The 21,467-nt window shown below is 39.0% G+C and overlaps 1 protein-coding gene across 9 annotated transcripts in view; it reads right to left on the bottom strand.

Moving 5' to 3' along the window:
• Positions 1-21,467, bottom strand: part of adgrl3.1 (adhesion G protein-coupled receptor L3.1) — a 385,181-nt gene that overhangs the window by 38,188 nt on the left and 325,526 nt on the right. For all 9 annotated transcript variants that reach the window (XM_088342694.1, XM_088342696.1, XM_088342697.1 and 6 more), the window contains exons 18-19: positions 8,882-8,948; positions 5,518-5,609 (exon numbers count right to left, since the gene is read on the bottom strand). In XM_088342694.1, coding sequence (XP_088198820.1) covers positions 5,518-5,609; positions 8,882-8,948 — 159 coding nt within the window. The remainder of the gene's footprint in view (positions 1-5,517; positions 5,610-8,881; positions 8,949-21,467) is intronic.

Below are 21,467 nucleotides of genomic sequence, written 5' to 3'. Positions count from 1 at the left end.
TGCCAGCCAATCGCAGGTCACACGGGGACAGACAACTCACTCGCTCATTCACACCTAGGGACAATTTGGACCGGCCAATTCACCTGAAATGCATGTTTTTGGATATATATATATATATGTACATTCCAAAAAAACCATGCATTTCAGGTGAATTGGCCGGTCCAAATTGTCCCTAGGTGTGAATGAGCGAGTGAGTTGTCTGTCCCTGTGTGCCCTGCAATTGGCTGGCAACCAGTTCAGGGTGTCCCCTGCCCACTGCCCGATGATTGCTGGGATGGGCTCCAGCACCCCCGCGACCCTACTGAGGATAAGCGGTGTAGCTGATGAGATGAGATGATATATATACATATATATATATATATATATATATATATATATATATATATATATATATATATATATACTGCGATTGGCTGGCAACCAGTTCAGAGTGTCCCCTGCCCACTTCACGATGATTGCTGGGATGGGCTCCAGCACCCCCGCGACCCTGCTGATATATATACTGTATATATATATATATATATATATATATATATATATATATATATATATATATATATATATATATATATATATACACACACCGTATTTTTCCGCACTATAGGGCGCACCGGGTTGTAGGGCGCACCCCCAAAAAATAGTTTTTGGTCCTATATAATAATAATAATAATTTCCTTTGTATTGTCATTCTTTGTAACAATGTACACAGAACGAAATGTCGATACACCTGACCCGTTGTAGCGAGTCGATGCAGCCGCAGCCAACAGAGGGCGCCGCCATTATACCAATTAGGTATGACTCGGCCGAGGCGCGAACCAGCGACCTCCCAGTCTCAAAGCGGGCACACTACCATCTAGGCTACTGAGCTGGTATCTTCCATAGATAAGGCGCACCGGATTATAAGGCGCTACAATGGGAACGTCGACAAAACAGTCAGAGGATTCAGTCAAACTGATTACCCCCTTAACATTCCCAAAGCTTGCAAAGAAGCAAATACGTGTCATAGACACGTGCGGATGCGGTGTCCGTACGATGTCACTCAAATGCATCGTTCCAAATATCATTCGGAAGGTTAAAGTCTTGGGATTCAAGAAATGCCAAGCATTCCTTAGTTTCTATTTTCTTTTTCGCTCGCAACTTTACTGTGCATATGACAATAAACACTTGGAAATGAGTTTAATTCACTCAACTCATCACAGCAACATCAAGATCGTTCTAAAACAAGATACCGGGAAAATATAAAGCCGCATAGCTCACCTAAGTTCTCACGTTCAATAATGATACGCAATCATGGTCTTCTTACAACCGTGAGTGAAGTAAATCCAGGAGAGTAGAATATTTACAAATACAGACTAATGAAACATGTTTCTTTATGGCGTAGTTTAGCAAGCTTGCTATTCAGTCATCTTTTTCGGCCAATTGCAGGGTTTGTTTTGGCCATGTAGCCAATCCGAGGCTCCGAATAACTTCAGCCAATAGCGATCGATTTAACGGATGATTGACACATCTTTCTTGGCCAATTGCAGGGTTTGTTTTGGCCCTCTAGCCAATCCGAGGCTCCGTATAACTTCAGCCAATAGCGATCGATTTGACCGATGATTGACACATCTTTTTCGGCCAATTGCAGGGTTTGTTTCGGCCCTCTAGCCTATCCGAGGCTCCGAATAACTTTAGCCAATAGCGATCGATTCAAATGATGATTGACACATTGGTTAGCCAATGAAACGCCGGTATCTAAATCCCAGCATACACCGCGGACTACTCCACGTTCGGGGGAAAATCGAGTCAGCGGCTGTTGCTTAAGTTGCGAGACCTTGCGATTTAATATTGAGCCATATATAAGGCGCACTGTATAATAAGGCGCATGGTCAGCTTTTGAAAAAAAATAAGACTTTTAGGTGCGCCTTATAGTGCGGAAAATACGATATATATATATATATATATATATAATTTTTTTTTACAATGTTATTTCAAGGTGGGGTGCGGCATTTGAAAACTTAAGGCTGCAGTCATGACCTTGAGCCAGAAGATGACAGCAGAGTAAGATGACGTGCATGCATTTCTTAGACACACTCAAACTCTTCCTTTTTCATTTTTTTGGGATTTTGTTCCCCGCAATCAGGCCTAATAAAAAGTAAGATAAAAACAGATGGGCGCAATGGAAAATAAAGCAAGCTGATTTGAACTCAGGTGGGCATTGTTAACACATTTTTCATAGAGAAAATATTTAACTTAAATCTTTTCAACTTTTTAAGAACACCTCAAACTATGCACCCGCACTTTAAACATATCCATGTATATTACACATAAGTAGAACCATTTATACCATTTTGTCATTTTGTTTTTTATCTGAGGGCTTCTCTCGCTGTTCTCCTTGCAAGTTCAAACTCCACTGGTGTATTCTCTCCTTATTTTGAGTGTCTACTAAATTTAAAAATGACCAGAAGGCACCAAAAGTTTCTATACCCCACTGTACAGCAATTTTATTTGTGATCTCCACCTCAGAACGGATTGTCATATCCCAGGGGTCTAATGCAGTTTTAATGTAACCACAAAAAAGAACGGCAAGTGATTAGTTAGCATAAGCAGAGGGGGATGCTGCGCTAGCTAGAAATGAAGTGGTATTTCAGAGTGATGCTCTCAGAGGGTCACACGTAAACAATAACGACGCGGCTTTCAATGAGGGGCCTCTCGAGATGATGTCAAACCAGATGCGTTTTGTGCAAACACGTCGAATTAAAGAAACACTGCAAACGGGTATCCTATTAGAAAGAGCGATCGCACATTCGTTTCCCTTCGGATTCGTACAGTGAATCATAATCGCTGAACTGAGTACCTAAAACACAGAACAAGCAAACAATTTGGGATTTTTTTCAAGTCTGTTTGGTTATATACCAGTTTACCCAGCTTTAAAATATAAATATCAGTGGAGGTTTATTAGGTTAGCTCTGAATTTAAATGACATTTAAAAGATGGAATTATGACAGCTATTTTGTTGTGCACTTCACATTTGTAGACCCGTTTAAACTCACTGACCCTTCCCGTAAAACTGAAACACGAGCTATAAATTTTGCCTTGTCAACACTTTATGGGATAATAGCGCCAAATTTGATGATTTACACTGGCACAAGTGCTGCTCACTTTCGTTATTGAAAATTGTAGTGGTGTGGCAGGAATAATGCAATGAGATTGACATTGATATTGATGTATAAAGACTACAAATAGATTATTTTAATATTTATATTTCTCTGAATTCAAGATGGACAACGATTTTAAAGATCTAAAATCAAAGGTGTTTCAACGTTTTCCTCTAGGAGCCTCCAAGAGAAGAAAAGAACGGTACAAAGCTCACTTTAATATTTTTTTTTTTCCTGTTTGGTTTTAAAAGAACACCAAAGTATGTGATTTGTGCAAGTAGTAACATAAACAGCTTTCTGCAAGTTTTAGCTTAGCTGCATGACACATTTTTCAAGAAGTACTACAAGAAATCCTTTAGCATTTCTTAAAAGTGACTGATATTGTTAACTGTTTCAGCCCTGCAAAAGTATTTTTTCATGTCAAAAAAGCAAACTTACAAAAGTTAGTAGTTTTGTGTTAGCTAACATGCTAAGGTAGTCAAAAATTGACCTCAACTTAATGTAACTACAACATCTGACTGCTTTATTTTAGCATTAAGTGTTACTTATGTGTTTAACAGGTATTTATTTTGTCTTAACTAACATAGTGATGCTAATGTAGCACAAACGTAACTTATTCCCTTTATTTATCAGTTTTACTATGTCGTTCCTGATTTTAAATGTCTGTAAGTAAAATGTATATCAACTTTATTTCAATGCCTGAAAGCTCATTTAATAACTAAATGTTAGTTATTTGTTTAATGCAGCTTTTTTAAGGGTTACGAATGTGCTTTGAAGACAAAAACAGTAACATCAATTTGATTTCAACATTTGAAAGATCATTTAAAGTAAGCTTTGTGTTCAAACGGTATTTGTTTAGTGTTAGCTCAGGTGCTAATGCTAACGCAGCTCAAAACAGACCTTATAGATAGATAGATAGATAGATAGATAGATAGATAGATAGATAGATAGATAGATAGATAGATAGATAGATAGATAGATAGATAGATAGATAGATAGATAGATAGATAGATAGATAGATAGATAGATAGATAGATAGATAGATAGATAGATAGATAGATAGATAGATAGATAGATAGATAGATAGATAGATAGATATTTTATTCATCCCCGAAGGGAAATTCACATTTCCAGCAGCATCCTTATTTCCTCCATTTACCAGTTTCACTAAGTTTTTAATGATTACAAATCTGTTTGAAAGAAAAACAAGGAAATATTCAACCTAAATACAACATTTGAAAGCTTATGTAATCACTAAAGGTTAGTTATTAATTTAAATGGTATTTGGTTTGTTAAAGTAAATGGAAGGAGACCAAAAGGAATGCCGCGATTGACGTGTATGGATGGTGTTATGAGTGCACTGCATGAAAGAGATTTAAATGGGGGGAGCTAAAGCTCTTGTGGGTGATAGTAAATAGTAGAGGGTGTTGTGAAAGGATAGTGGGGTTTATGGACTTGTTTTAAGGGATGGGCAGGACACCTGTTTGATACTGCAGGGGTAAACCAGTGAAAGCTGTCGGGCCCTGCTGTTGAACAGAAGAGTGTGTATTGTCACCCTGACCCGAGTGACATGGCCGCTTTTGTGTGTCCCGTTTCATCTGGAGGGACAAAGGTGCTTAACTTGTTTGGGTGATTGGACATTTTGGTTGGCCATGGTCAAATTTTTTTTGTCTTTTTTTGCTACCCTTTTCCTTTTTTTTTTCTTGTTTTCGTGTACGTGCTGTCGGTCACCCCTCTCGAGGGATATGACCAGGGTAGATGGATGGATGGATAGGTTTGTTTAAGCAAACATGCTAATTCTACAGTAGTTAAAAAAACAGACCACATTTCATTTTTTTTTATCAGATTTACAAGGTCCTTTATAATTACAAATGTATTATGAAATTAAAAAAATAATAATCAAACTGTTAGCGGTATATACGGTGTAATAGATTTGAGCTATCTTGATAAAAAGTATTTGATTAAGATAGCATTGGTAAAAATAGGTGGGAATCTCTGTTAGTGCACCCAATGTAGCTGATTGGTATAGTTACAAAAAAAAGAGAACACCTTGATTAGAAAAGTGCTGCTCTTTCTCTCAAATATTTCTTTGCTTCAATGTCGTTGCCGGGCAACTGCAACAAGTGCAGATGTTGCCCAAGCAAAACCACTTGCTTTAATAAGTCTATTTTGGATCAAGCGCACAATTCCTTATGGCTTGATGGCCCTTAAAATTGCCAGTCCAAAATAGAGCCATGACGGCTTTTGTCACTTTCCCTATAAAACTCCAAGCGGGGTACTGCTCATTGCATTTACACTTCACACCCAGATGTCTTCGATTCCTTTTTCGCACTCGAGCGTGAAAACGCAGCACGTAGCAGGACCAAAAATGAAAGCTCACTTGATGTTGTCCAGACATCCGGAATCCGGTTTGAGGATTGCCGTGTGGTGGAACATCTTGTAGAGAGCTATGCCGAGGAAGATGACATTGAGCTGAAACATACAAAGATACATCGGTTACCCTAAATTCCAGACTACAGAGTGCACCTGATTAAATACTGCAATGCGGATTTTAAGTCACTGGCTTCAACATCTATAAAAAATAATTTATTCACGTCAATTTCATTCAAAAAAAAAACAAAAAAAAAACAATAATGGGGCAAAGTCTAGTAAAGAAAAGTAACACAGTTTACCACGATTAAGACACTTTGTCATCAAATTAGTGAAGTGCATTAATGGATGAACGAGAATCCTACAGTCCATAGGGAGTAATCATGCAATCTTGGTAGAATTAGTGAGGAAATGTCTAGAAATGAAAAGTCACACATTGTCTTCACAGCTGTCTATCGCAACTAGTTAGCGTAATAGTCAATACTAATTAAATTGGCATTACAAATACACAGGATGGCGGCAAAAACAAAACTCAATGTGATGTACACATCTTTTAGTAAATTTTTGTTATTTTCACACTTTTGAGTAACATGTCCTTTTTTAACTACTTTCTAAGTGATTCCACATACTTTGTGGCACGGTTTTTTGCTTTTCAGTACTTTCTAGTCCTATTCAATTCTGTTTCAGTACTTATTTACTAGCTCTTACACTTTTTCCATACTTTTATGTACTTTTTCAGTTGTTTTGTGTGTCTGTGTGTGTTTGTATGTGACGTATAGGCTCCAAAACCGCCAAACTGATTTTCATGACCATAACAGTTTCACATTTACAATTGTAGGTTAGGTCTCTTTGAACATCTTTAGCTAGGTTGTGTGTCAAAGCATCCCCAATGAATACCAACAAAATTGATAAAAAATGTTCTTGTGTGTGATCTGCTTCTGTGGGAGGGTCTCTAACGCCCTCTGATCGCCAAATTGGGTACTGCAGCTCCCGACCACTCCAAGCAGCCCAATCCTCTTTTGGTAATTTTGCATGTTTTAAATGTGTTTGTTTAGTTTTTTCATCTTGTTTTGTGTTACAAAATAGAGAACATTGGAATACTGTCATCAGAGCTTTTTTTTCTAGAAAAACCTGTTGTGGCCCAGCCTCACCCAGATTCTGCTCTTAGCGGCCCACAAGTAAATTGAGTTTGAGACCCCGGGTTTCAAATTAACAAAAAAATGAAAAAAATGTTTTTGTCAGTGCTCCCTCTGAGATTAAGTCGCCTTTTCAAGGCACTCTACGCAAGAAATGGAGGTGCTTTTGCAAACAGTTTGGGTTTGCACGGTCTTGCCAAGTAAATGGCAGAACACAGGGTCTGTTGTTGCATGCGTGGCCCTCAAGATAATGATCTTGATAAAGCTTCTCAGCTGAAGTGTACAACTACTGAAAGCAGCGGAGACACATTACGGCCATCCGTCTTTTGTCAACAGCTTTGCTGTGGAGGGCCGCAGGGGAGCCGGAGGCCATTGCAGCTGACTGTGCACAAAAATGCCGGCTGCGTTATTGCTGAGGGCTTTGATGGAGAAACAATTATTAGGTCGAGTGGTAGCTAGGAGTAGCTGGGAGTTATTTCTTTGTTGTTATTATTTGTTTTTCGGTGATTTGGTTAGCTCAGGACATTGGTGTAGGATGGAATACGGATGGCTCACGGCCAATCGAAGTGGCTCCATTGATAAAATCTGGGTTGTCGTTCAGACAAAAAGGATCGATGTGTCTTTCCAAATGCTTGTGTATATATCGTGTAACCTTGAAATTAGATTAGTTGGTCCAAAAAAGTATTTTTTTCCAGCATACTGAATTACATGTAGCTAAAATTTGCATTTGAATAGTCAGTAAACATTATACATGGACATTACGAGAGTTTTTCTTATATATTCTTCTCTAACTATTTATCTACTATTATCAAGTGAAATACATACATTTTACTCATAGGATAATTATATGAACCATCCCAGATACACTGAATAAAAAAAAAAACATTTTGTTCAATTGATTGCTATAAAAGGTGAAAACAGCAGAGTAACATGACGTGCATGCATTTCTTAGACACACTCAAATAAATTCTTCCTTTTTCATCTTTTTGGGATTTTGTTCCCCGCAATCAGGCCTAATAAAAAGTAAGATAAAAACAGATGGGCGCAATGGAAAATAAAGCAAGCTGATTAGAACTCAGGTGGGCATTGTTAACATATATCTAATAGAGAAAATATTCAACTTTAATCTTTTCATCTTTTTAAGAACACCTCAAACTATGCACCCGCACTTTAAACAGATCTATGTATATTACACATAAGTAGAACCATTTATACCATGAGTGAATGAGTTACTATTTTAACTAATTTGACAAAAGTTTGGAAAATAATACTTAAATTTAGAAAATGTGTTTGCTGTCTACCAAATCAGAATATGTCTATTTTAAATTCTATTTTTATTTTGTTTAAGATAAACTAGATAAATAATCGTAAAATAATAAAAAATAGCACCTAACATGGAAAAATTAACATTTATATATATTTTTGATTACCTTTGAATGATAAAATAAGAGTAACTGATAATAAATATGGACTCAAATAGGTATACACCATGTCCCAAATATACTGTTTTGTTCTATCAATAGTAAAATAAGGTAGCAGAGAACTATTTAGACTAAGATTAGGAATATAATACTTAATATAAGAACATATTTTACCTCCTGACAAATTAGAACATTTGTTTTTAATTCTAGTTTTCATTTAGACAAAAAAAAATATTAAAGTAATACAAATAGCACCAGCATTGGACAGAGTAAAAATCTTGGTACAAATTAGCATAGTTTTTCAGAGATTAAGAAAATAATACTTCAAATAAGAACACATCATCACTTTTAAATAGGAATATCGGTTTTTTTTTAAATGCTAGTTTTATTTTGATAAAAGTTTTTTAAAATATACCGTTCTTACAGGAGATCACATAGAAGTCACAGAAGATCATAGACAGGTCACATTTAGTTGGAAACGTGAACATTCTCGTAAAAACATCAGATTTCACCCAAAAATCTGAATTGAACATTACGATCTGCAGTGTGAACCAAGCCAAAAAAGGAGCTCTCAACCTCAAAATGTTTGGTGACCCCTTGCCTAAATTAACTTTGGTGAGATAGGTATAAACACCCTAAAATAATTCCCCATACACCATCCATTTTCATCTTTTTGGTTGATATTTGAGAGCTAATCTGCCAGTAGGGAGATATTAAAAGGATACATTTTCACACCCTAGCAGCAGATTTGGCAACACAAATACGAAGGCCGCCAAGCAGAATGCATCAGGCTACCGTGCAAACGAGCGTATCTCACCATTATGATGAGTGTAGCAGGGCCTATAAAGCTCCAGATAAAGTATGTATCCAGTCGCAGCCAGCACCTAAAGAGAGAGGAGAGATGCAAGGGGATTAAAACATGTCTCGGAGGGACGCCGCCTGGCAAAGATTTACTAGCGGATGACAGCTTATGCATCACACACGTGCACACGCTCTGCTGGGAATGGGAAGCGTTATTTACATGACTTTCAAATGCATCACCGCGGAGGTGGAGGACAAAAGGAGGAAGACAGGAATGATGGAGGGAAAGGGAAAAAGCATGTGGTAGGAAGTGAGGCGGGGAGAGATGATCACCTGTCAAAAATGTGCCTTTTCTTTCACCCTTGGGGGGCTTTGGAGGGGTGGTCAAAAGTGTGATATATTAATTTCACTACAGATGTGTGGCTATTTAAGAAGTTGAGGGTTGAGAAGAGTGTGGAGGACATGCACATGTACATAATTTGAGAAGGAACATTAAAATATCAAATTTATTTTCCATTGAATGAAGTACTCTCGTTATTTTAACCTAAATTAGGGTAGAAATTACACATGTCAATACCTGTTTGACAGCAGAATACAAATCCCTACTATAAATACATTGGGGAGCAAAACTGTTACTATTTTAATTAAATATGCAGAAAAGTGTGCGTATATCATTCATTTAAATGTCTCTACAATTCATGAATGGAAGTACAGTTAGTAAAGTATTTGTTTTCTCATTTGACTTTATTTGAAATATTAAATCAAAATAACAAAAACAACTACAAAATAATGTTAGTTTTTATTTTACTTTATTATTCTTAATTTTTCAATTGTTCCTGATGATAGACAACATGAAAAACAACACTTATGTAAATATTGTAATTCAACTTTTTAAGGGGGCAGCCTGGCTTGTGTGGGTTTCCTCCGGGCACTCCGGTTTCCTCCCACATTCCAAAGACATGCATTTCAGGTGGATTGGCCGGTCCAAATTGTCCCTAGGTGCGAATGAGCGAGCGAGTTGTCTGTCCCTGTGTGCCATGCGATTGGCTGGCAACCAGTTCAGGGTGTCCCCTGCCCACTGCCCGATGATTGCTGGGATGGGCTCGAGTACCCCTGCGACCCTATTGAAGATAAGAGGTGCAGCTAATGAGATGAGATGAGAACTTTTTAAGGACACTTCTAAACTATGCACCCTATCTTAAGAATGTTTTATTTTTGTTTCACAATATTATTTTTATGTTGTTTTTTTTTTGTACAAATACTATTTCTAATGTATTGTTGAATTATACTTTTGTATAATTAGTGAAATAAATAATTCATTATTCAATTACATTTAAATTTATATTATTAAAAAAAAAGAAAAACAATAGTTGTTTGTAATATTTAAAGTGTTATTTTTTTTATTTTACTATATTTCTTTTTAATTGTTTTTCATTTCATCTGTGATGTGTCTAAAGTTGCACCAAAAGATCATATCAGAACTCTTTATTCATAGTGCTGGATATGTTAGCTCACGTTCACCCTTATTCAATTAATTTTGTTTGGTGCAAGTAGTAAAGTCTTTTTTTCTCATTCAATCACTTTTTAAAGTAAAATAACAATAATAATATTCCACCTTTTTTGCCCATATTTTTTGAACATGTTTAAAAAAAAAAAGAATTATTGGTGGAAAATACCGTTACTGATACGATTGCTCACTTTATTCCGTTTTAAATATTTCATTAATTGCAAATTTTGGTAAAGTTAATCAGATACATATTTTTATTCAATTAATCATTTTAAGCAAAATAAAAAAACGCATGTTCACCGTTAGAATTTTATTTTTGATTTTACTGTATAAATGTTTTATTTTTTTCTTATAGTAGATAATTTATCTCACTTTAACAATTATTTTCATATTTGATTTAACATTTTGGGAGGTAAAATGAGTAAAATGCATATTTACAACTTAATAGGATTTTAACATGTTTTTGTAAAATGGGAAAAACTATGCTTTATTTTTCATTTTACAATACTATTTTTAACTTGTTAATTTTTTGGTGGTAGACAAATCTTCTCACTTAAATTATTTTTTCTAATATTTTATTCAACATTTTTGATGTAAAATAAAAAAAAATTCTTATTCAACTTAATTTGAACATTTTTGTAAATAAGAAAAAAATATTCAGGTATTATTTTCTTTCAATGCCTTTCATAAAATTTATTTTTTTGCGTGAACTGCAATCAATATCTGTCTGATAAATCTGAATATTATGAAAAAATAAAGACAGAAAATAATATTATAGTTATAACAATAATCATAATGTAAATATTATAATTAAAATGGTTATATAATTTATGTAAATATATACAGTCAATAACAAATACAAGCATACTCACTACAAAAGTAGTAATGGTAATTGATATAAATGATAATCGTTTATTATCCATTGAAAACAAATAAATGACAAAAAACGAATTAAAAAAAATCACCCAAATTGCAAATAAAAACTGCAAATAAGTACTCCATCCAAATTTGGACTTATTGAACTAACTACTGAACATTAGACATCGACTGAAAGGTTTATGGAGTTAACCATAAACAGAAAAGCACTAAACCGTATTTAACAATTCTTTTGGACATTTAAAGGGACAGTGTGTACTATTTAGTGCCTCCTAGTGGTACAAAAAAACCCTTTCATTCAGTAGAAATAAATCAACATTGATTTGAATACTAGGCAAAAATACGTGACCTTTCATACCAATGTCAATCTTTATACAACATATTAAGTCGAAGGGCGACACGGCGACCTGGTGGTTAGCGCGCAGCCCCACGGTGCAGAGGTTCAGAGTTCAAGTCCAGCTACCACAAACTCCCCGTGTGGAATTTGCAAGTTTTCCCCGTGCCTGTATGGGTTTCTTCTGGGCACTCCGGTTCCCTTCCACGTTCCAAAAACATGCGTGTCAGGTTGATTGGCTGGTTCAAGTTGTCCCTATGTGTGAATGAGCGAGTGAATGGTTGTCTGTCTCTGTGTGCTTTGCGGCTGGCTGGCAACATGTTCAGGGTGTCCCCTGCCTGCTGCCAGAAGTTGGCTGGGATGGGCTCCAGCACACCCGCAACCCTACTGAGGATAAGAGATGCAGATAATGGATGGCTGGATATTAAGTCGAGAAATTTATATTTCTTTTAGAAGTAAATCTTGCTGTGCTCTGTGGCACTGGTTTTCGTTCACATTAGTGCCATTTAGTGACTCAAATATTATACAGCGGGGCTTTAATTGTTACGTGGACGACGACACAGGTTCTTTTAACGGAAACTTCCCACACACTAAATAAGTAACAACCAGGAAGCCTCTCGCTAATTCAGCATGCCTAATGGTTGGCAATCACTAGGGCGTCTTGTTTAGGAGGGTTACACCCCCTCCCCAGCTTAAAAAAAGTTCTAACATAGCAAAACAGCTGACTGATTCACGGCGAGGCACTTTTGAATTATTAATCTTTCAATTTCCGGCACATTAGAGCACTACTCCATTACGGTGGCCCCGCACTGTGTCCCCTTGTCTTCTGCTGCTGCCCCCCCACATGGAGTCTGTCCCAGACGTGAGCGAAATGTGGGGCACTGTATAATATTTTCTGCATAGAGGCAAGAGGCTGGGCCGTTTTCAAGACAGTGTTTGATGAATGAGTCACATTAGTCGAGTTTAAGATCGACAAAAGTAACATTAAGTTAACATGAGCTGTTTTACACACCCCATCAATTTTGTGTGTGTGTAGAGTTTTTCAGTGAAGCATTACCACATTTCTACTTTCTTTCTACTGTAGTACCTCGCTACTTTGTGCTTCAAAGGTCTTAGGTAAAACATATTCTACTAATCATTATTTCCGATTGGAAGTGTTGGGCATGTTACTTTGAAAAAGTAATCAGTTATGGTTACTCACTACTGTACGTCTTCCGAAAAGTCACTGTGTGAATAACTCGAACACTCTGTAGTAAAAGTAACTGGTTACGAGTGAGAGTAACTATTTCCGTTACTTTAGAAGAAGTTGTGGTATGTCAAAGTATTTGAAATGTTCTAAGCTGTATTATAGTCAGTTGAATAAAACCGTCTCTTTCAATTCCCAATATTTTTGTTAATTTAAAAAAACAGGGGGGGTATTAAAAAGACAAACATGGAAAAAAAGGAACAAAAAAAAAGGAAGAAAGACATAAAAGAAGAAAAAAACCCTACATTTTTATCCAAACATTGACACTGAATATCAGAGGAAATAAAATCATAATATTTATAAAGGTACAAAAAACGATAAAATGCAAAAATTTTTTAGCCTTTTTTATTTTCAACAAGGCAGAATCCTAATAAGGAATATTGACCAATAACAAGAGAAAAAGGCATCTCTGAGGAAACCAGCTTTTGATTTGTTGGAAGCCGGCTCCCTTTTTTAACTTCGAAGAGACGTTTGGTTCGCCAAGGACACAAGTCGGTTGCCGCTGCAACCACAAATGCCAACAGCACTGGTGGCTCAAATATTATTCTCCTTTTCTTTCAGGGCTTAATTAATACTATATTGGTAATCTTATTGCTAACATTGGTATCTAACTACAGTGAGACCTCGGTTATCGAGGTTAATGGGGACCAAAACCACCCGCGATAAGTAAAAATCCGCGAATCAGCGGCGCACCTTCAAATTTTTTTTTTTTATTATTATTTTTTAGACCCGGTTAATGGGGAACGAAACCACCCGCAAAAAGTAAAAATCTGCGAAGTAGCGACGACCCTTCAAAAAGGAAAAAAAATAAATAAATCTCATCTCATCTCATTATTGCACCGCTTATCCTTATTAGGGTCGCGGGGTACTGGAGCCCATCCCAGCCATCTCCGGGCAGTGGGCAGGGGACGCCCTGAACTGGTTGCCAGCCAATCGCAGCTGTAAATCACATTAGTTCTCGCAGCTAGCTGCGTTCTTCATCGACGCATGAGCCGAGTGATCCACCGCTAAGAGTCGAACAGCTGGGCCATTTTATGTCCGCCCGGGACGATCGGAGACAAATTCACGACAGGGTTTATACTTGCGCCGCACCGTGGGTGCCGTTCGGTCGCTCCTGCGAGCGAGCCCCTAACCCGCGGCGCGGGTACTTTCGGGCGCGACACGCACGACACCGCGCCAAGCCCGCGCGCGCGCTACACGGCCCTCGATGGCTCCGGCCGACGGACGGGCGGCCGCGGGGGAAAGGGGTAGCTGGGGGGACCTGTGTGGGGGGGTCGCCGATGGAGCGGAAGCCGCACCGAAACCGCGTGCCGGGAAACGTGCTTGGGTCGTCGGCCGAGTTGGATTCCCCAGTTACCCCATCTGCGCACGTCCGCCGCCTTTCGCCCGCCGCGCGCAGATGGCCGCCTGTCGTTGCGCCGCGCTACTGGGGTTGTCGGGGAAAACCCGATCACGCCCGCCGCCTTTTCTCGCATAGCGCTGTGTGACGCCGCGTCCGCTGAACTCGCTCCGTCGCGCGGCCCGGTAGTGACCCCCGTCGCCCCTCCCCATCCAGCCAGCCGCCTTATACCGCGTCCGCTGACGTTCCGACGAAAAAACCCGCAAAAAGTGCAAATCTGCGAAGTAGCGACGCCCCTTCAAAAAAAAAAAAAAAAAACATTACAGACCGCGAAGCTCTGAAGCCGCGAACCGCCAAGTAGCAGGGTCCCACTGTATATGGTAGTCGCTATTTGAATGGTGACATGGTCAGAAAAGACTTGACGTAAACAACTCTAGGAGAAGGGAAAACCGCTTTTTCAAATTAATTTACCGCTTTTGACCGTCAGTAACGATTAGTAACACCAGCATTGTTGTAAAGGCGGACAATATAACTAGTTACTGAAAAAATAAAAGCATTACGTTACGGCATTATTTACAACCGCATTATTCCCAACAATGCTGATTGCTGCAAAAGTGCCGGAAGAGTGCATCTATGTCGGACCTGGTGCTGTATTTTGTCGTTCTGTCCACCAAAAAATGAAATGCACTCGTGCAGTCGCACGAGGACTGCACAACATAATTCTCCAGGGCACAGTCAGAGGGGGCAGGAGAAGAGGAAGACTGAAAAAGAACTTGGCCAGCAACATTAAGGAATGGACTGGTGCCAACTTTGCCACGACCCAAAAACAGGCCAGGAACTGTCAAGAGTGCAGAAAGCTGTTCAGAGTTGCATCCTCATTGGTGCCCCGAGAACCCAGGTGGTTAAAGGATCCGTGAACCGTGAACAGCTTAAGCGCTATTGTGTTTATTCATAATCAAGAGTGTTTTGCCTGGGACTGACAATGGCACAAAATGTCACTGTTCAACGAGCTTCGCAGAGCTAGCAGTAGTATCTATTGGCTAGCATTTTGATGCTATTTATTTTGATTCTATTGCTATCATTCATATTTGTCAGGGTTTTGCCTGATGGGGCTTACGGTGAAGTAATGTGTCACTGCTCGGATATGAGCCCCTAAGTTAGCACTAGTAATGGGCAAATCAATCAAAACTAACATTTTTACACGCCTCGTTTTTTTTTTTTTTAAGACGCATTGTGAAATATAAAGTTATTGCGTCAATGTTGCATTTTTTAAACTTAACATGTTTATGTTAAACATTTAAAATCTCCAGCCTTATAAATAAGTGCCTCAATACAGGCAGCGAACAATGACAGCACATTATCACACTGTTAAATGATTCACGTTTCTTCTTTGGTCGCCCCGGAGACCGTTTGTTAAGTTGAGCTTTCCACGAGGTGCTCATCACTCCGCGTAACTCGAAAAAGCTGCAATCCGATGTTGAAGGTTCAGCTACGCCACTTAGTTCAATATTTCATCTCTAGATGATCAATAAAACATGAACGAGGACGCCGGGTTGCAGATGAATGTTCACACGGTGCACTTTTCTGAGCCAGCTGATGGAAATGGTTCGGACAATTTTATTTGTTGCGCGGTAGAAAAGACAAAATAACGTAAATGGTCTTTGGAATGTCGCGTTTTAAATATATCCTGGTTCTAATCGTGCATTCGAAGCTATCAAATTATCACAATGCCTTCATTCAACATCAAAAAATGCGATTCACTTTCCATATCGAGCTTAGCCCGAGCCCTAAATAGCATTCTCACCGGTAGTGGTGGGCGATACTGGGATACGGTACCAATACTTTTTGCCTGGAAATCTCATGATCATTGAAAAATGTAACCGCTCATCTCTTGACTAAGTTAATATAACGATAAAGACACCCTTACATTTTTCTTCTCTTTATTACATTATATTAATGTTCTAAGAAACACAATTTTGTCTTATGTTATAATCCCTTGTGCATTATTGTTGAATGTGCTTTATATATGAAAACAATCTTACCCAATGCGGTATTTTTGATTGTTCATCTTGTAATATTTTGAAAATGAAATCTGTAGTGCATATAAAGTGTAACCACAATTGAATCAAATTTGAAAGTTGTATATATAATCTTACGACACACTAAAAAATATTATTATAGTAATTTCTAAAATGGGAATAGAGTATAGATCTTGAGACAATAGTACTTAAAGTTTTCACTCAGCATTTATTATATCGATATTCAGATCAATAGTAAAAAGACAAAATTACCACAATGGCCTTTGGAACGTTGTCATAAACCCTCACGTTTCAAACATATCCTGGTTTTAATCGTGCATTTGAAGCTATCAATTTATCACAACGGCCTTTTCAACATCAAAATGTGTGATTCACTTTCTAAATTGAGCTTGGCCCGAGCTTAAAATAGTCAACGTTGTCAACGATTAAAATTCTTTGACAGTGTCAACCACAGCAAACAACGTTGATCCACTAAATTGGATATTATTTCATCCGAATCAAAGTGTTTAATTGGTTTGCTAAAGTGATTCATACAATACACTGGTGCCTTTATGAAGCACAACTAAAACAGCAAATATTAAATTGTACATAAATTAGTGTGGCCACAATGACATAAATCCACACCTAAATGACAATAATAATATAATAATAATAATAATTAAGTACAACTCTGAGGCCTGCCATGTGCAAAAGTTTGCCGACGACACTGCGATCGTGGGATGTATCAGAGACGGGCAGGAGGAGGAGTACAGGAAATTGATTCAGGACTTTGTCCGATGGAGCGACGCAAACCACCTGCACCTAAACACCACCAAGACCAGAGAGATGGTGGTGGACTTCAGGAGAACCAGAACTCACCCGGTTCCTGTAACCATCAAGGGAGAATGTGTAGAATTTGTCCAGACCTACAAATACCTGGGTGTGCAGCTGGACAACAAACTGGACTGGTCTGCCAACACAGAAGCTCTATGTAGGAAAGGGCAAAGCCGACTTTACTTCCTCAGAAGGCTGGCCTCCTTCAACATCTGCAAAAAGCTCCTGAAAATATTCTACGAGACAGTTGTGGCAAGCGCCCTCTTCTATGCGGCAGCGTGTTGGGGAGGCAGCGTCAAGAAGAAGGATGCCTTTCGTCTCAATAAACTGGCTAGGAAAGCGAGCTCTGTTGTGGGCAAAGAGCTGGACAGCCTAACAACAGTAGCTGAGAGACGAGCACTGAAAAAGCTGAGGTCAATCATGGACAATCCATCGCATCCACGACACAGCATTATCTCCAGACAGAAGAGCAGTTTCAGCGACAGACTGCTGTCACTGTCTTGTACTACGGACAGACTGAAGAGATCTTTTCTTCCTCACGCCATGAGGCTCTTTAACTCCACCCGGCAGAGTAAAGGCCCACATTAAACCACACCACCTACATTGGATATTACCGAATCTTACTGCAATATGTATTCTGTGTAGCACTATTTAGTTACTCTATATAACACGCTACAGTGGGCATTTGCACGTCACACTGGGTATTTGTATATTGCATTCTTTGGGCTTTATTATTGTACTGTTCTCAGCTCAGGGATGCTGCTGGAAATGTGAATTTCCCTTCGGGGATGAATAAAGTATCTATCTATCTATCTATCTATAATAACATGTTGGTTTAAGATCAGTTAATTGTGTAATTGTAATCCTGTACAGTCCTTTGAGACATTTTTGTGATTAAGGGCTATATAAATAAATGTGACTTGACTTGAATAAGGGCAAGCATCAAAATGGAAGTTATCTGCTAACATTTCATTGCTCTTCTTTTACAGTTATCTTTGCTGCCAATAAACAAGTACTAACGCATTTTGAGCTTCAAGATGTTAGCAGTAGTCTAAAGTCAGATTAAATTCATCTCCAACTCCTCTAGTTCAGTTGCTCGTGTCAAGGATAGAGAGATACAGGATCCCCTTGAGCACAGAGATCACAAATGAACCACTATTTGTGGTGTGTTTTGGGCAAGTACAGTCTGGGTGCACCCATCCCTCTTCCAGCTAAAGGTAGGCAGGCATGTCATGAGGGATCTTGCCCTTACTGGCTTTTTGATGTTTGACCCGACGAAAATGCAAGTTCGAAGATATAAGCATTGCACAACCAGCTAATATGTCGAGGCTAGACCGTTTAATATGAAAGACAACAATCAGAGTTAGCATGAAGATGTTAACTCTTCCTAGATTATTAGCGTTGCCACTCATAAACAAGTACAAGTGCCTTTTGAGCATCAAAATGTTGACCAAAGGCTAAAGTCAGATTGAACTATGCCTAAAGTTCTGTTGCTCGTTAGGGGGAAAACACTTTCTCATTCGACCCCTTTCAGTTTGCCTACAGGACAAACCGCTCCACCAGGGATGCCATCTCCTCTGCGCTTCACCTGAGCCTGACACATCTAGAGGAGAAGAACACCCATGTGCGGATGCTGTTCCTGGACTTCAGTTCAGCATTCAACACCATCATCCCACAACATCTGGTGGACAAAATGAGACTCCTGGGTTTCAACACCCCCCTGCGGAACTGGCTGCTGGACTTCCTCTGTGACAGACCCCAATCAGTGCGGATAGGTCAGAACAGTTCAGATGTCATCTACCTCAGCACGGGCTCCCCCCAAGGCTGCGTCCTAAGCCCCTTGCTGTTCACCTTGATGACACACGACTGCGTCCCTAGGTCCGCCACAAACCACATCGTGAAGTATGCTGACGACACAACAGTGGTGGGCCTCATCAGGGATGACAACGACCTGGCCTACAGAGAGGAGGTGGAGCAGTTGGTGGGCTGGTGCAGGGACAACAGCCTGGTCCTGAATGTCGACAAAACTAAAGAGATCATTGTCGACCTTAGGAAAAACCAGCCCAACCATGCCCCACTTTGCATCAACAACAAGGCTGTGGAGGTTGTCAGCAGTATCAAGTTCCTAGGGGTGCACATTACAAACAAACTCACCTGGTCCGTAAACACTGCATCACTGGTTAAGAGGGCACAGCAGCGCCTGTACTTCCTGCGGAGGATGAGGAGAGCCCACCTGCCCCCACCCTCCCTCATTACATTCTACAGGGGCACCATAGAGAGTATCCTGACCAGCTGTATCTCTGTGTGGTGTGGAGGCTGCAGCGCTACCGACTGGGGTAGTGTTAGGAGGGTAACGAGGACAGCAGAGAAAATAATCGGGACTACACTTCCCTCCATTCAGGACATTGGCCAGAAGCACTGCCTATCCCATGCTAAAAACATTACCGGGGACCCCTCTCACCCCCATCATGGACTGTTCACTCTGCTAGCCTCTGGGAAGAGGTACTGCAGTGTGCGGTGCAGGACCACCAGGCTCCGCAATAGTCTAGTCCCCCTGGCCATTAGACTGTTAAATGGTCAATCTAACATATAGTTAACTTAAATCTAAACGGCTGCTAATCTGACTTTTGCACTACTGGCAGTTTTTTTTATAGCTTGCCACTCCTGCACATTGCTCTCTGCACTATTGTAATTACAGCGTTATTGTTACAGTGTTAATGTTACTGTGTACCTGACTTGTTAACCTGACTGCCCATTTTGCGCATCTGGTTAGCTACTCTTCTTGCACTATCGGAACTATGGTAAAATACTATACGTAGCCAAAATACAATACAACATTATTTATATCTGTACATTCAAGGAAACTGTGGGGGTCAGATGCATCGACATTTCGTTCTGTATACACGTGTACTAGAATGACAATAAAGTAGATCTGAATCTGAATCTGAATCTGATAAACGACAACGAGGCTAGCATCAAGATGTTAGCTATCAGCTAACGCTGGATTGTTCTTCTTCAACTGTTAGCTTTACCACACATTAACAAGTACTACTGATTTCTGAGCATCCAAATGTTAGCTTAAGGCTAAAGACAGTATATTAGTTTAGCATTAACGATTTCAGTTATGAGCTTACGTATCGTTTTTCTTTTACTGTTAGCTTCGCCTCCCATTAATGTGTAGTGACTCAACGTACAGTGAGTAGAACAACAATCCACTGACTATAATTGTCACTTTTATAGATGGCAAATGGCGGCAGTAGCTCAGGAGGTAGAGCGCTCGTCTTGGGATCAAGGGATCCCAGTTCGAATCCCGGCTCGTCCGTGTTACATGTCGAAGTGTCCTTGGGTAAGACACTGAACCCTAATACCCCCAATAAGCAGGTTAGCGCCTTACATGGCTGCAAGGCCGCTATTGGGAAATGTGGAGCACATTGTAAAGCGCTTTGGGAAGTCATTGACTTGAAAAGCGCTATATAAATGCAGATCATTTCATTTCATTTCATTTCATTAACTCTTTTGTCAAGAAACATTTCATTTTAAGTTAGCCTCCACAGTGGCACTCTGTAATAAGTTTACGAGGTCGACCATATTACGACCCTTGTTTTGTGTGAGTTTTCTCCACTAAGCACTAACGTGTCCTTGGCTTTTATGTACTGCAGGAACATAGCTAATCAAAAAAAAGAAAAAAAAAACTAAACACCAAAAGCTGACTGACAAAGTCATGAACTGGAAAATCGGAAACTTCAGTGGGAAGCGAGTAGAACCTTGGTTCATTGCTGACACTCAGGGTTATTGAGGTATTTCTATTTTGGATTTTTAAAGCATTTTTTTAAAAAAGAAAAAAAAGAAGGAGAAAACAGCAACAAAATAATCGTACTACTATCTCTTTTTATTGTACATTTTAGTCATATAAGCCCTTCAGATATACTGTATATTCCACAAGATTTGCACAGGACCAGTGTTAGGGACCTTACTTTAAAAGGTAATTATTTTTAGTTACTCACTATTTCTTCCCAAAGTAACTGAGTTAATCTATAATAAAATGTACTAGTTGCCAGGGAAAGTAACGATTTCTGTTACTTTAAAAAAAAGTTGTATGTCAAAGAATTTGATTTTTTCTGAGCAGTATTGGAGTCCACTTGAAGTACAGTACAAACAAAACAAAAAATAAAACAATATAATAAAATAACAATCAGCAGTAAACAATGTAAAGTGAATTTAATACATTAAATCTAACTGAATACCATTGTAGGGATGGGAATCACAACTCTTTTTACAGAAACTGATTTTTTAGCTTGGCTCACTAAAAAAGAGTCGGCTCTTTCAACTCTCAAATGGCGCTTCTCGTTGTTTTTGTTGTTTAATTCATATACTACAATGTATTATGTATTATTATGAACAACTTAAAATGGGGAAAATGATCACTTACACAGTAACCCTGAAAAACA

The sequence above is a fragment of the Urocampus carinirostris genome, chromosome 8 (assembly GCF_059441175.1).
Source record: "Urocampus carinirostris isolate Australia breed hairy pipefish chromosome 8, RoL_Ucar_1.0, whole genome shotgun sequence".
In the NCBI taxonomy this organism is placed as follows: Eukaryota; Metazoa; Chordata; class Actinopteri; order Syngnathiformes; family Syngnathidae; genus Urocampus; species Urocampus carinirostris.
Note: the sequence above shows the minus strand (reverse complement) of the source record. Positions and strands in the feature narration are given on the sequence as shown.